The sequence below is a fragment of the Musca autumnalis genome, unplaced genomic scaffold (genome assembly GCF_047663935.1).
Source record: "Musca autumnalis isolate F117 unplaced genomic scaffold, ASM4766393v1 scaffold_5, whole genome shotgun sequence".
Taxonomy (NCBI): Eukaryota; Metazoa; Arthropoda; class Insecta; order Diptera; family Muscidae; genus Musca; species Musca autumnalis.
In genome coordinates, this window is record NW_027412088.1 from 167489788 (window position 1) to 167505847 (window position 16060).

The 16060-nt window shown below is 35.5% G+C and overlaps 8 protein-coding genes across 8 annotated transcripts in view; 4 read left to right on the forward strand and 4 right to left on the reverse strand.

Annotated features, from left to right (window-relative positions):
• Nucleotides 1-16060, forward strand: part of mwh (multiple wing hairs) — a 207632-nt gene that overhangs the window by 105504 nt on the left and 86068 nt on the right. The window lies entirely within an intron of this gene.
• Nucleotides 1-16060, reverse strand: part of LOC141387338 (uncharacterized) — a 61386-nt gene that overhangs the window by 8373 nt on the left and 36953 nt on the right. The gene's annotated exons all lie outside the window — the stretch shown is intronic.
• On the forward strand, nucleotides 1246-1744 carry LOC141387340 (lysozyme 1). Its single transcript, XM_073956904.1, has one exon. The coding sequence runs from the start codon at nucleotides 1272-1274 to the stop codon at nucleotides 1695-1697; it is 426 nt and encodes a 141-aa protein (XP_073813005.1). The 5' UTR covers nucleotides 1246-1271; the 3' UTR covers nucleotides 1698-1744.
• LOC141387341 (lysozyme 1-like) lies at nucleotides 3367-3852 on the reverse strand. The gene has a single exon (XM_073956905.1). The coding sequence runs from the start codon at nucleotides 3828-3830 to the stop codon at nucleotides 3405-3407; it is 426 nt and encodes a 141-aa protein (XP_073813006.1). The 5' UTR covers nucleotides 3831-3852; the 3' UTR covers nucleotides 3367-3404.
• On the forward strand, nucleotides 5652-6130 carry LOC141387345 (lysozyme 1-like). The gene has a single exon (XM_073956909.1). It carries the CDS (start codon nucleotides 5655-5657, stop codon nucleotides 6078-6080), a length of 426 nt encoding a protein of 141 aa, XP_073813010.1. The 5' UTR covers nucleotides 5652-5654; the 3' UTR covers nucleotides 6081-6130.
• LOC141387343 (lysozyme 1-like) lies at nucleotides 8117-8552 on the reverse strand. The gene has a single exon (XM_073956907.1). The coding sequence runs from the start codon at nucleotides 8540-8542 to the stop codon at nucleotides 8117-8119; it is 426 nt and encodes a 141-aa protein (XP_073813008.1). The 5' UTR covers nucleotides 8543-8552.
• On the forward strand, nucleotides 9433-9866 carry LOC141387342 (lysozyme 1-like). Its single transcript, XM_073956906.1, has one exon. The coding sequence runs from the start codon at nucleotides 9437-9439 to the stop codon at nucleotides 9860-9862; it is 426 nt and encodes a 141-aa protein (XP_073813007.1). The 5' UTR covers nucleotides 9433-9436; the 3' UTR covers nucleotides 9863-9866.
• On the reverse strand, nucleotides 12505-12978 carry LOC141387344 (lysozyme 1-like). The gene has a single exon (XM_073956908.1). It carries the CDS (start codon nucleotides 12958-12960, stop codon nucleotides 12535-12537), a length of 426 nt encoding a protein of 141 aa, XP_073813009.1. The 5' UTR covers nucleotides 12961-12978; the 3' UTR covers nucleotides 12505-12534.

The following is a 16060-nucleotide window of genomic DNA, read 5'->3' on the forward strand; positions in this document are numbered from 1 at the left end:
ATTTTGAAGAGTTAAGTGAGCGCATGGAGTGTATTTTTGCACTGTTAATAACATTCCTAGTACAAATGTGTGATCTTTCGTAACATGTGGATTGCTAGCATATGGGATTTTTTTTCAGCGGGAGATTTAACAGAATGTTACGGAGCACGCTTTCTATAATTGACAAAACTTCTACAATATGATAGACTTTGCAGAGGTATTGCTAATGGGAAAGAAGACCACCAGCTCTGTGATTAACTTTGAGGAATGCGTTTTACATTTATTTACAATATAATTGCAACAGGTAGCATTTTCATCGACATGTATTTGGATATTCCAAACTTACTGCGTTGCAACGTGATTCCTTAACTCCTGTTGTTGTAATTCCTTATGCGCCACAGTAATTTCTTTGATATTGGAGCCAGAGATACCACAGCCGAATAAAAAACCAAAACAGTATCAGCACATCCAACTATTTGCACACGCAGCAAAAATTAAAATTGAAGCTTCAATAATTTTATTTCTTTTTAGGAAATCCTCTATTTGTCATAGTATTTAGCTGATTGCAGTATTAAATTGTTCACTGCGAAAAAATCTCCGACGGCATGTGTCCAAGAAACGACCTCCGTTGCTTTACTTGGTACACTAAACTAGCGAACGAACAGGAATAGGAACAAACCTTGAACACTGAGTAAACGTTGAGTGGAGTTGAAATCTCTCGCAAATATCAATGCATCCGTCTCGCAATGGACCAAAATGTTTATGTATGATGGATGTCTACGCGATGAAGTGGAGCTGGTTCCGATAGGTTAGTAATGACAGTTGCTGAGAGCCAAAATACAAAACCCCAGAATGTGGGAGACTTTTAGTTTTGTGATTTCCAAGTTGTTTGCAAGACAATATAGAATATGAATAATATGAATATGAAACAACAAGTATGATGAAAACAAACAATTGGAGATTGTCTCTATAATTATGGATTTATTCACTTTTCAAGTTATGTTACCAGAGATGTTGGTGTGTATTCTTAGACCGCTCGAACAAGAAGGAAGGAAATTTACAAGGTTTTTAAGAAAAAGGTATTTCAATATGGCTTTAAAGAAGCAGTGCAAAGAGAAGAAAAGAAGTAACTCAGTTCGATAGATTACTTATTACTAATTATTATGGCGTTTTTACATAGAAACAATTTGGAGATTTCAGATACAAATCGATACTAAAACTGGGGGGAAAATTAGGGGTTTACGTTCAGACGTAAACAGTTTGAATTTAACCATTCTTAGCTAGAAAACACCATGAAATTCTTCATTGTCTTGGTTGCCGCTTTGGCCTTGGCTGCCCCTGCCATGGGTAAGACCTTCACTCGTTGCTCTTTGGCCCAGGAAATGTACGCTTTGGGTGTACCCAAATCTGAATTGCCCCAATGGACCTGCATTGCTGAACACGAATCCTCCTACCGCACCAATGTTGTTGGCCCCACCAACTCCAATGGCTCCAACGATTACGGTATCTTCCAAATCAACAACTACTACTGGTGCCAACCATCCAACGGCCGTTTCTCCTACAACGAATGCAAATTGTCCTGCGATGCTTTGTTGACCGATAACATCTCCAACTCTGTTACCTGTGCCCGCAAGATCAAGTCTCAACAAGGCTGGACCGCCTGGTCTACCTGGAAATACTGCAGCGGTACCTTGCCCAGCATTAACGATTGCTTCTAAGCGCTAAACTAAGAATCTCGAATAAATTCGTGAATTTCTGCTAAAAATAAATATAGTTTTCATTAGTGTAGAGAGGGATGGGGAATATAAATTAGGTGTCTTCTTTATACAAAAAACTGATGACGGCCGCTTATTAGTCTATTATGATGCGAACGCCTTCTCTTCTTTTTAAAATGTTAATACCTTTAAAATAATGAAGACAAATGGGTATTAAAGTCTCAAATTTCTAAATTGTTCACTGAAGAGGCCAGCAGAAGGTTATTGATCTACAGATGATATGGGAAAGATTATGACTGTTTGTATATTATGTAAAGAGAATACCCCCTGAAGACTGTAAATACTACATCAAACAAAATTTGAAATTGTCCAGGATATTTTTCACTTGGATTATTGAATACTTTCTGTCATCAGATTACTCATGGTACATTTGCGGGTATACATGTTGTCAACACGTATACGCAATAAGGTTCCATTGCCTAAATTTTGCTGTTTATGGTTTGTTTATGTAAAAAAGGTAGATGAATCATCACGATTGTGATTCCGCCCTTTCTACGTACTAATGCAAAAGGTAGTAGTGGGAGTACTTGTTCAATTTAATTTTATTGGCTATATTAGTAATTTAGGAATATCTATCTGAAAGTGGGGGTGCCAATTTTTAGCACAAGTTTTTAAGTCATTATGGACTGTGAACAGTTTTGCATGTAGCTGACTGATTTGGCATCTTCTTTATTTGCATGTGAACCGCCAAACACAACGTTCATTACCTCAACAAAGGCATTACAGTTCGTAGCCTCACTCAATAGGCTGCAATAGTTTTGATGTCAGTCTAGTTGAGGCTATTATCAAACTATCTACTTTATTTATTTTCTTAGTTCTCTTCTTAAATTTGCTGAGAATTGGTTTGGAGAAATTTATATTTTTTTGCTTTCCCATTATATGACCTTTTTTGACGTGTCCGATCCTATTATATACTTATTAACTCACGTTTTCAGTTCAAATTTGTTAACAGTATTTTCGATACTGGGTCTATTACACCCGGTCAGAACTTCGAATTTCATGCATTTAAGAGAATATTCTGCTTAAAACATTGATTAGATTATTTTCTTGCCTTAGAATAATCCCCTTAAAACTTAAAAACTTTTGAAATTTTTATTATACCAACCGGTGGGTAGGGATCATTACAATTTAATTCTAAGAGCCCAGTCCGACACATTTATAGTTATCTGTGCGTGTACATAATGTCAGCACGTTTACGCCTAAGAGATCATATATGTTACCTCCTATTGGGTGAAAGGGTCATCTATCTAAAATGATCTATAAAAATAGAATGCTGTCTAAAAATAACTAAAAACGGCTGCAGACATCAATGGACCTTGACACTCCCTTCAGATAGCCTAACTACGATATCCATATAAAATATCTTGCACCTTTAGAATACTTTCTTCCTAGCTTTAAAATATCGTTCAAAACTTTTTCTTCATAAATTTGTCATTGCGGAAAATCTGTAAATCCATCACTCTAATTAGGATTTTTGTCGAAAAAGATTAAAGGATTTAAAATATAACAAACTGTCTTGTCGAACACCCTTCGCTATATCAATTTTCCCACAGCCCTTTATTTACAAATGTTTTCTTAGGCAACACAAAAAGCAATAAATATACGTTTTTTCAAAAATCCAAAATTGTATTCAAGGAAAAGGTCAAGCGATTAGAAGCAATCGTTAATGCTGGGCAAAGTACCGCTGCAGTATTTCCAGGTAGACCAGGCAGTCCAGCCTTGTTGAGACTTGATCTTGCGGGCACAGGTGACAGAGTTGGAGATGTTATCGGTCAACAAAGCATCGCAGGACAATTTGCATTCGTTGTAGGAGAAACGGCCATTGGATGGTTGGCACCAGTAGTAGTTGTTGATTTGGAAGATACCGTAATCGTTGGAGCCATTGGAGTTGGTGGGGCCAACAACGTTGGTGCGGTAGGAGGATTCGTGTTCAGCAATGCAGGTCCATTGGGGCAATTCAGATTTGGGTACACCCAAGGCGTACATTTCCTGGGCCAAAGAGCAACGAGTGAAGGTCTTACCCAAGGCAGGGGCAGCCAAAGCCAAAGCGGCAACCAAGACAATGAAGAATTTCATGGTGTTTCCTAGCTAAGAATGGTTAAATTCAAACTATGCCTTTGTTCGAGAAATGTTGCCTTTATATAGCGATTTCCTCTTGAATATAAGCCCAATGTCAAGTAGATTAGATTTCAAGTATGCTTTTTTGGCAAAAATATTAATAAAGTTTTTATCATTTATTCCTTCGTTAAGGTAATCACTGAATGGCTATTTCTTTGTGTGTTTTTGTTAGTGATAGCTATCTGGTAGCACAATTTTTATGAAGAGTTCTCGTATTTAAAGTTAAAATTATTAAACTTTAAGAGCTTTGGCCGATGATCTGATAGACCAAAAACTTATAAAATATTAAATTCCCAGTTTTTGTTAGTATTAATGATACAAATAATTAGGTGATCACCTTTTAGAAAAAACTAAAGGCCTAGGTACATAAGCTGCCTCGCCTGGTTGCCTTGCTTTCCTGCTTCATTTCTGGCATAACAAAAATAAAAGAATAAAGAAGAAAAGAGCAACCTAGTTCGAAATTGGCTCGGCCTTCTTTATTGTTTTATTTTATGTTATGTTAGAAATGAAGCAGGAAAGCAGAGCAACCAGGCGAGGCAGCTTATTTATCCAGGCCTTAAGTGTCTTCACCTGCGTATAATTGTTGTCATAAAGTATACGCCCCTGTGGTACAATGAAAAATCTGTTAATGTTTCTTTTTTTAAATAGAATTTATGAAAAATGTTCGAAGGGTTTTAAATAAGTTTAAGTTTTCAATCTTCAATTATTAAATTCTAAATATGAAAAGGACATAAACTATGAGAATATGAAATATAGAACTGCCTAAAATTATTATATGGGATTAATTAAAATACAGTACACATTTTATCAATTCCGTCAGACTACATATACCTAGAAATTGCGAAAGATAGAATAACCATGCTCGCAGTCTACTTCAAATTTTCATTACCTTATTGCCTTACCATCGCAAATCAGACGGAGTACAAAAATACGACTATTCAACTCAAATGTAAAATCTGTTCTATTGTACGGATGCGAAACATGGAACATGTCCTCAAGAATAGCGAACTCACTCCAGGCATTCGTCAATAGATGCTTAAGAAGAATTTTGAGAATACATTGGCCTAATGTGATTACAAACCAATCTCTTTATGAAAGGTGCAACCAAAATCCAATAGTCAAGGAAATCAGACTAAGAAAATGGAGATGGATCGGTCATACACTGAGGAAACAAGAAGGAAATATTGCCAAAGAAGCCCTTGAGTGGAACCCGCAAGGTAGCCGCCGTAGAGGTAGACCTTTGCTAACGTGGAGACGGCAAGTTTTAGAAGAACTGAGGAAGGCGAATAAATCATGGAATGAAATTAAAATTTTAGCTTTAAATAGAAATAATTGGAAAAATTTTGTTGTGGCCCTATGTTCCACCTAGGAACCTGGATATTAATAATAATAATAATAATAATAATAATAATAATAATAATAATAATAATAATAATAATAATAATAATAATAATAATAATAATAATAATAATAATAATAATAATAATAATAATAATTGCCGAAACCTGGAAAAATGGTTTGTGGTTTATCTCCTAGAAGATCAGCTAATCACTTAACAGATATCTATGATCCACATAAGTAGACTACAACAAAACCCTCTCAATATGATTAATTCTAATACTTTAACTAAATCGAAAATGATAAGAAGTCAATAAATTCGCCAAAGAAAAAACAAAACAAGAAACCTTATCTTTTTTAATTCTACCAATCTTCCACAAGGAAATTACTATATAAAGGCAACATTTCACGAAGCAAGGCATAGTTTGAATTTAATTCTTAACCATGAAATTCTTCATTGTTTTGGTTGCCGCTTTGGCTTTGGCTGCCCCTGCCTTGGGTAAGACCTTCACCCGTTGCTCTTTGGCCCAAGAAATGTACGCCTTGGGTGTACCCAAATCTGAATTGCCCCAATGGACCTGCATTGCTGAACACGAATCCTCCTACCGTACCAATGTTGTTGGCCCCACCAACTCCAATGGCTCCAACGATTACGGTATCTTCCAAATTAACAACTACTACTGGTGCCAACCATCCAACGGCCGTTTCTCCTACAACGAATGCAAATTGTCCTGCGATGCTTTGTTGACCGATAACATCTCCAACTCTGTCACCTGTGCCCGCAAGATCAAGTCTCAACAAGGCTGGACTGCTTGGTCTACCTGGAAATACTGCAGCGGTACCTTGCCCAGCATTAACGATTGCTTCTAAGCGCTTGACCTTTTCCTTGAATAAAATTGTAAATTTCTTAATAACTTAAATTGAATAATTTGTTCTTCTTAATAACGCCAAGACTTATCTGAGGGAATGGGGTAAAATTTGGACGACAAAAATTTCGTACTTTTTCTTTCCTAAGGGTAATATGTTATACAGGTTTCCCATACATAAAAGTTATACAAAGGTATTTTATAGAATGAAAATGTCTAAAGGAAATTTTCATTAACAAAAAACAACCGTTATAAAAATGTTATGCTTGTACTGCCTAGTCCATAAAAATAGGTTTTACCTGAAACTAGGAGTGTTCTGCACTTATTACATGAGTTTTGTCACTACTGTACTGTTAGTTGGAAAGAGTATTTTATTCATTTTATGACTGAAACAATTTCAATTGGGCATTAGGGCTATTTCGATTTTCCGCGTTTGGTTGGTTAAATACTATTATTTTTTAATTTAGATCTTACATTGGCTCGGTGGCGTATACATATTGACACTAAGTATACGCGCTAGGTTTCAACAAAACTAGACTGCAATGAAATGCGCTCTGTTTTGTAAAATGCATGCATCCTGTCAAACTTCGCAATGACAGTTTTTGTTTGCTCTTTTTGTCTTCCTTTAACTCCTGATTTTATACATATTGACATCGAGTATACGTACATTTGTTTGTATGCATATCGGACTAAATTTTTCATGGCAAAATAAGTAGTTGACACATAAGTGCGAGTACCTCCAACATATATATTTTTTCATGAAAGAAGTCAACATTTTCCCAAGGGCATAGCATGGCTAAATACAATCTACTTCGCATCTATTTCACTCTAGGCAAGTAGGTCTGGAAGAATTTCCTTAAATTCAAATGGGATATTTTTAAAAATTATGAACTGAGGGCATTTATTATGAATCACTTTTTCATCCTGAACCAATTCTCTTTTTGCAAACCTCTTCAACTCGATTCAGTAGAATAGATCTCAGAGATGTTTCCTTGTAGAGTATACGTATTGACATTATTTATACGACATTAAGAACAATGCAACATAATATTTAAATTTTGGGCGATTCATTTTTACACCCCAAGGCAAAAAGAAGAAGACAATAAACACAATTTTATATAATAATTCAGAAATCATTAAAATAATCTTGGATTTTTTCCTATTCAATTTAAAGGGATTTTATACAGGGTCTTTTTAATAAGCTAAGTTATTAAAAAGACCCTGTATAAAATCTTTTAAATTATTTCTTAATGTTCATTTGATTTTTGTTTGCTCTGTACCAAAATAATGATAATTTTATACCGGCTAAGGTAATGAAGGTTATGAGTGCGTTGTGAAGTCAGCTTTTCCTCAAGCATATTGTATTCAGAAGTCTTTAATATTTAATATTGGAAAACTAAACTAAAACAGGCATGACCAAAAAGAGAACGGAAAAAATGCGAATATATTCAAAATATTGGCAACTTATAACAGTGTGTTAGTAAGTTTGTATTCACGCAAGCTATAAAACAATAACAAATAAAACATTTGTTCTCTTTCGTACGCTCTTTCTGTGCATTCGGGTCGTGTGCGTGTAAATTGCCGAAGTCATCGGCAACGCCGTGCCAAATGTGACCATGCTTGTACTAAAATCCAATATGTCTTATAACTTATTTCATAAAGTATACATACCTTAAACCAAATATGAAACCATGTAATATAATGTGTGGAAGTCCAATGAGGGTCCTCACGAAAACAAGTTCTGACTTTTGGAGATAGTAGAAAGTATTGCTAACTGAAATTTGTATTGTATAACAGAGCCCAGTGAAGGTCGTCACGATAACAAGCTAATACCCTCAGAAACAGTAGAAAGTATTGCATATCTCATTTAATTTGTATTCAAAATATTTTATGTCAAACCACACTCCCTCATGGCCTACCTATTGTATCACTAATTCCATTTGAGTAATTGACCATTTATCTCATTCAAAATTCCAAATAAAATAAATTACCTTTTCAATTAAATTTCAAGTATTTATTTCGTCATAGAAAAACAACAATTTAGAAGCAATCATCAATGCTGGGCAAGGTACCGCTGCAGTATTTCCAGGTAGACCAGGCAGTCCAGCCTTGTTGGGACTTGATCTTGCGGGCACAGGTAACAGAGTCGGTGATGTTATCGGTCAACAAAGCATCGCAGGACAATTTGCATTCGTTGTACGAGAAACGGCCATTGGATGGTTGACACCAGTAGTAGTTGTTGATTTGGAAGATGCCGTAATCGTTGGAGCCGTTAGAGTTGGTGGGGCCAACAACATTGGTGCGGTAGGAAGATTCGTGTTCAGCAATGCAGGTCCATTGGGGCAATTCAGATTTGGGTACACCCAAGGAGTACATTTCCTTTGCCAAAGAGCAGCGGGTGAAGGTCTTACCCAAGGCAGGAGCAGCCAAAGCCAAGGCAGCAACCAAGACAATGAAGAATTTCATGACTGTTTACTTTTTTTTGAAAGCAAGAATGGTTAAATTCAAACAATAACTTTCTCCTGCATTTTAGGGGTTTATATACCAAATTTGTTGGGTCCTTAGGAGAATCGATAAGATAAGATCAAATTATTTTTTATTTTTTTTTTTTTTGGCAATATTCAGTGTTTAATTAATTCTTTTATAACCAATTATCTAATGCCAATATGAAATGTACTGGTTCATTATCTACAGTTTAAGTGTGACATATATATTAAAAAATTTTAAATATTTTATAAACATTTGCTTGATGTTCTGATTCGATTTAAACTCAAAATTTGCACAATCTAGAATTTCTGTGAACTGTTTCTATTACCAATAACAAGTTATATTTAATTGAAACCCCCTATTATCTCAGCTGAGTTGTGATAAGGGGCGTATACATTGTGTCAACACGTATACGTACCCCACTCATGGGTGAAACTTCGCTAAATAGATAATCAATAGTTTTTTTATTTTTATGAAGAGGTTTAGAACTTTCTGGATTATAATATTAGATTATTAAAACATATACTTCAACAAACCCTCTAGACATAATTAACCACAGACATGATATAGATACGACCTTAAGGATGAAACTAACAGGGGGAGCAAACCATTCAATATAAAAAGTTTAGATAACATTAATTGACAAACAATTTTTAGCAAACAAAAAAATCGAGAAATAATAAACAAACAAATAGATAACAGGAATTGACCAACAATTTTTCGCAAACAAAAAATTCGAGAAATAATAAACAAACTCTAATCTAATCCATTTCATACCCACCCAAGAGATTTGCTATATAAACCCCTAGCTTCCAGATGGAAGTCATAGTTTGAATTTAACCATTCCTGCTTTCAAAAACAACGTAAACAATCATGAAATTCTTCATTGTCTTGGTTGCCGCCTTGGCTTTGGCTGCTCCTGCCTGGGGTAAGACTTTCACTCGCTGCTCTTTGGCCAAGGAAATGTACTCCTTGGGTGTACCCAAATCTGAATTGCCCCAATGGACTTGCATTGCTGAACACGAATCTTCCTACCGCACCAATGTTGTTGGCCCCACCAACTCCAACGGCTCGAACGATTACGGTATCTTCCAAATCAACAACTACTACTGGTGTCAACCATCCAATGGCCGTTTCTCTTACAACGAATGCAAATTGTCCTGCGATGCTTTGTTGACCGATAACATCACCGACTCTGTCACCTGTGCCCGCAAGATCAAGTCTCAACAAGGCTGGACTGCCTGGTCTACCTGGAAATACTGCAGCGGTACTTTGCCCAGCATTGATGATTGCTTCTAAACGGTTTCTTTCTGGAATAAAATGTTGATATTGATTGATTGATTGAAAAAATTGTGTAAATTTGATTTGAATTTTAGGAAGGGTTGGGAAAAGCTACTAAAACATACATTAAGTCTGCAAATGCTGCAGCGGTACTTTGTTCAGCATTGTTCATTTGAAGAAAATCTTCACGATTTTTTTTTTTTTTTTTTTTTTTTTTTTTTTTTGTTATTTTTAGGGTTGGGGTTCTTTATTTTGTTTTTTTACAACTAGTTAATTATTTTCATGAATTGCAATTTGCTGTCAACTATATCTCTTATTTACAGACACTCTTCCAAATTTAATCTTACAATGGCCAACAATTCATAGAAGTCCCATTACGGACAGACAATCAATGGAAGGGTTTCATATGTACAGATGGAAACCTATGGTATATGATCTGTTCATTGAAGATGAATAATATGCATTCTATCTATTGAAAACGTTTGCAATATTCCCCATTAATAGAGTATTCGTAGTAAACCTTCTTTCTGTTGAAGTATAGTTGATGCCTTGGATCGGGTGCATGTTCCATGATTTTCATCTATGGGAGGCCTCCTGTATATGAAAGTATTGTGGTTGGATTTCCCGAAGGTAGATGGAATAATTTGAAAAATTGTCTGCCTATCGAAGACCTTTAGAATGTCTTCTATCTGTTAAAGTTCGTTACAAAATTTCCCATTTAAAGAAAAAAAGAAAAAGATCCTCTTTTTATTGATACTGGATGATACTTTAATAACCGGTAAAATAATTTAAGTTATTTTAACTCGGCCTATTCGAAATTATATTATTTCATACTTACAGAAATAAGCGCATTTTGAGGACTTCCGTTGTATAGGAACATTTGTGCGTATAAGTATTGACACTACGTATACGCGGCTATATGCTGTAAATATTTCCGTAGTAATACTGTTTTATATTTATTCTGTCAGCCTAACCTAACTATATTAAGGGACCATGAAGTTTTGACAATAACTATCGCACTGAGACTACCAATAGCAATTATTATTATGGCCTTATAGACCTGGCAGTATTTATAGGCGAGTTGCAGAAAGTCTTTATAGACAAGCTAAAGTGAGTCTTTAGAGACGACATCAACATGTTCTTTATATACGAGCTGAAAGGACTTTTTATGGACGCACTTATGAGAGTCCTTACAGACGAGCTGAAAAGACGAGCTAATAGAAGACGAACTAATAGAAGTCTACATTGACAAGCTGAACGCAGTATTTATAGGCGAGCTGAAGGGAATCTTTACAAACAAGACGACTGTATATTTATAAAGGGTGTTTTTTTAAGCTAGATAGAACTTTAAATTGTAAAAAGTAACCCAAAAAATTAAATTTTGATGAAACTTTTTTTTATTTGTTTCAGTATACTCTGACAAATCATCATGAATAGACTCACGCTTGAACAACGCTACGAAATTATCCAAATTTACTTTGAAAATCAGTCGTCGATTCGCGCAACTTATAGACGACTTCGTCATTTGTATGGCGTTCAGCGATGAGGCGCATTTTTGGCTTAACGGGTTTGTTAATAAGCAAAATTGCCGCATATGGAGTGAGACCAATTCACAAGAGACCCTACAGACTCCATTACATCCAGAAAAATGCACCGTATGGTGCGGTTTTCACGCTGGTGGCATCATCGGACCTTATTTGTTCAAAAATGAGGCCGGAGCTCGCGATACGGTCAATGGAGATCGTTACCGCACCATGATCAATGATTTTTTGTTTGAAAATATGGATGACATTGATCCGGAGGAGATGTGGTTTCAACAGGATGGCGCTACGTGCCATACGGCGAACGCAACCATCGACTTATTGAAATCAAAACTTGGCGATAAGTTGATTTCGAGAAGTGGACCTGTCAATTGGCCTCCAAGGTCGTGCGATTTGACACCTCTCGATTATTTCCTGTGGGGCTACGTGAAGCCACTGGTTTATGCTGATAAACCAGCAACAATTGATGCCTTGGAGGCCAGCATTGTTCGTGTTATTCGTGACATACGGCCAGCAGTGCTCGAAAAAGTGGCCAAAAATTGGAAGTCCAGAATGCACTTCGTCAAGAACAGCCGCGGTGCCCATATGCCCGAAATCATTTTCAAATGTTAATGTCACGTATTGATCTTTCGAATAAAAAAAAATTTTGATTACAATTTAATTTTTTGTGTTATTTTTTACAATTTCAAGTTCTATCGGGCTTAAAAAACACCCTTTAGAAAAGCTGAATATTGTATTAATAGTCGCGCTGAAAGGGAACCTGTAAGGGCGTGATTGGGGTATTACAGTAAAGTTGGAAAAAGTATTTAAAAATCAACTAATGAAAGTCTATTTTACCATTTAAAGGGAGTCTTTATAACCCTCCTCCATTAAAATATTTGGTGACATCTTTATAGACAAAATGAAAAGGTCTTTGGGTCCCTTTTTGTAAAGGGAAGGAAGCTCATTTCTGAACAAAGCAAGATATTTTAAACATAATTTCGCATTCATGGAAGTAAAAATGATTCTAACTAATGGAAAAGACACAATTGTCCCATTATCATTCTATAGCTTTACAATATTCAACCCCTTTCCCATAAATCCAAATCAAATTATACACCATTTTTTTCAATCAATCAATATCAAATTCTTTATTCCCAAAAAAACCGTTTAGAAGCAATCATCAATGCTGGGCAAAGTACCGCTGCAGTATTTCCAGGTGGACCAGGCAGTCCAGCCTTGTTGGGACTTGATCTTGCGAGCACAGGTAACGGAATCGGTGATGTTATCTGTCAACAAAGCATCGCAAGACAATTTGCATTCGTTGTAGGAGAAACGGCCATTGGATGGTTGGCACCAGTAGTAGTTGTTGATTTGGAAGATACCGTAATCGTTGGAGCCATTGGAGTTGGTGGGGCCAACAACATTGGTGCGGTAGGAGGATTCGTGTTCAGCAATGCAAGTCCATTGGGGCAATTCAGATTTGGGTACACCCAAGGAGTACATTTCCTTGGCCAAAGAGCAACGGGTGAAAGTCTTACCCCAGGCAGGAGCGGCCAAAGCCAAGGCAGCAACCAAGACAATGAAGAATTTCATGATTGTTTACTTTTTTGAAAGCAGGAATGGTTAAGTTCAAACTATGCCTAAACTGGCGAATTCAAGGTGTTTATATACCAAGATTGTCCTCTTTTTCTACAAACAAAAGTTGCTGTTGATAAGATTTTATTATTATTTTTGAAATACTTCTTATCATATTTTACCGCCTAGAAAGGTCTATTGGTTTTGTTGTTGTGCTGCTTTTGTATGCCTTCCAAATTATTCGAATATTTATTTATCTATATCATGTCTTTGGGTAATTATGTTCAAGGGTTTTTTCGTAGCAAATCTTTTCGATTTGATCTCAAACTAGAAAGTTCTAAGCAGTTCAGTTTAAGTATAATGCAGCAATTAAAGGTAAACAAATTTTAAAACACTGGAAGTGGCCTCTCTATGATAACTATTATAAGTAGCAATTAAAGATTATGCGACCGATTTTCAAAAATTTTTGTAGAAATTGTTTTTTAGCCACAATAATGAACTGGTAAAGGTTTTTCATCGATCGGACCATAATTGTGGCACCTAGAGAATTTTGGTGAAAATGAGCCTTTGGCCCAATACAAATTACTATGAAAAGAAAGATCGCTAGGTTGGCAAGGGTTATCGTGCAATACATAAGGTTTTGGATCAAATGGAAAAAAATTAGGGGCAGGAAATCCAAAAAGAGAAATTTTGTTTATTTGGGTCACCCTAATAAACATGTGCCTCATATAAATAATGATTTTGGAACCCAAATATGTTTGGGCGAACTGCGTTTCAGACATTTTGTAGTCGATTTAGTCTGGTCTATCTGTCTACACGGATGTACTATCCGGGTAGATGCGTCAGTGTCACCACATTCCTTACGTTGAAAAGTCAGGATGTTCCAGGCGAAGCTTCATTTTATGAGCTACATCTAAACCGTATTTCATCAGTTTTTAGAGAGTTCGTCATTTTTATTTTATTATTTAAAATTATTACTCGCCCTCCTCCCTGCCCATTCTACAATATGTTGTACATTTTACACAAATATTTGCTATCTGCATAGCTCCCAATTTTGCCATGACTCATGAGTACCCTTATTGGTGGTTCATGAGGTCATTTTATTATTATTTTATTATTTAAAATTATTAATCGCCCTCCTCCCTGCCCATTCTACAATATGTTGTACATTTTACACAAGTATTTGCTCTCTGCACTGCTCCCAATTTTGCCATGACTCATGAGTACCCCTATTGGCTGTTTATGAGGTAAACAAAGCAAAGTGACCAACAAATCTCCAAGATATGCGAACGCAAATGACCATTAAATAGAAAATATTATATAAATACGAAAATGAAAATAAATTTCTTTATAATTATTTACAACAACAACAAAACGTAAATAACAACAAATGTCTACGAAAAATTTCGCCAGTTGTCTATTATCAGTTAGTTAAACAAATTGTATTTTAATTGCATTACATAAAAACCCCGTCAACATCATTATCAGGTGAATCACAAAGTTCATGCGATGATGAGACCATTTACAATCTGTTTTTGTTTGGGGCAGTCATAATTATATTTCTCTTCAAATTGAAAATATCTATTGACAGCCGGAAGTGTTGTACGCACACTTACACACGCATTTAATCTACCAATTTAAGACCGGCCCTCAGTTAGTAAAATAATGTACTTATTTGACTTACAAGCTGATAATTGAATGAATGGCTTGCTTTATGTGTTGTATCTATCTTATTGCTGGTTTTTTATATTTCTTTCCATTTGCTTCTTTTGTGATAAGACTTTCAAAGAGCTCATGAATTGGTCAATTAATGAAAATTGTTTTCATTTGTTTGTTTATTTGCCTGTTGTCAAAAACACAGTAGCTATCTTTTGTTTACTTATTTTTTATCTTCCCCTGCCACACTTTTAATGTTATTTTTTAATTTTCTTTCTTTTTCATTCTTTAACTTTTCGATAACTAAAAACCCCAATCATGATTGAGATATTGAAAATTTATTTTTTGCACATGTGGTGAATTTCCAAATTCATTGTGTATTGTATTCGTGACATATTTTTTTATGGGGAAACTTAATTAAATCACAACTCATTGGGGGCGTATTAGAGATATGCCCAACTAACACGAAATTAAATTATTTTCTAATATAAAAAGAAAAATCGGGTATATTATGAATGAGGGGCTAAAACTAGCAGACACGTGATTTGCGTTTTAAAAGTTTATATGGGGAAGTACACTACATAGGAGACCAGGGTAACATATCGCCATATTCGTCAGAGAACCTCTAAAGTATATATAATCTGGATCAGCATAAAACTCTAAGTCGACATAACCATGTCCGTCTGTTGAAACCAAGATACAGCTCGCAATATTTAAAATATAACTCTATAATTTGGTCTCAATTACTTCTAGGAAGTTTGGTGTTAATAATAGACTATATAGGTCCACGTTTTAATATATCCCCATAGAATGGTAACTCTCAATTTTCGGTATTTGAAAGGTGTTAGCCTCTTTATCAAACCGAAATGGCTTAAAATTGGCATTAAGTCTTCTTTGGGGCTACAAAACTTTTCCCGAGAAATTATTGAGAACAGCAGAGCGATTCTCTAACACATTTTTGGAGTTACCGAAAAACATCGGTAAAATTAAAATGCTGATAATTTTGGTAATTAATTATATTATTCGGTGAGTTAGCGACCAATAATAGGCAGTCGTAAAGTTATATAGACAGCAACGGTGTTGTCAACTTTTATTTGATATTTTCATTCATAATTTTGCGTTTTAATGTTACCGGTTTTTGTCGGTAACTCAAAAAATATGTTAGAGAATCACACTACAGGAAAGACACATTCCTTCCTCGTGAATTATATTTGGAAGACGATCTCTTGACCTTTCCATTGATGTCAATTATGTTGCAAATTGCAATAACGTGTCTGCTAGATAATGGGCCTACTGCCTAATATATAATGGGTTTTGTGTAGTTAACCACAATTTCCTCCCATGATACAAATTGTCTCTATCATGACAGAGAAATTTTCAGTTCAATTGTCCAATTGGATTTTTCAAACAAATAATGCAGCAGGGGGTCGCCTCGCCTCCTATTTTATACCTCAGGATTTTG

Coding starts and splice junctions, on each gene's coding strand:
- LOC141387342 (XM_073956906.1), top strand. CDS start 9,437: ATGAAATTCTTCATTGTCTTGGTTGCCGCCTTGGCTTTGGCTGCTCCT.
- LOC141387345 (XM_073956909.1), top strand. CDS start 5,655: ATGAAATTCTTCATTGTTTTGGTTGCCGCTTTGGCTTTGGCTGCCCCT.
- LOC141387340 (XM_073956904.1), top strand. CDS start 1,272: ATGAAATTCTTCATTGTCTTGGTTGCCGCTTTGGCCTTGGCTGCCCCT.
- LOC141387343 (XM_073956907.1), bottom strand. CDS start 8,542: ATGAAATTCTTCATTGTCTTGGTTGCTGCCTTGGCTTTGGCTGCTCCT.
- LOC141387341 (XM_073956905.1), bottom strand. CDS start 3,830: ATGAAATTCTTCATTGTCTTGGTTGCCGCTTTGGCTTTGGCTGCCCCT.
- LOC141387344 (XM_073956908.1), bottom strand. CDS start 12,960: ATGAAATTCTTCATTGTCTTGGTTGCTGCCTTGGCTTTGGCCGCTCCT.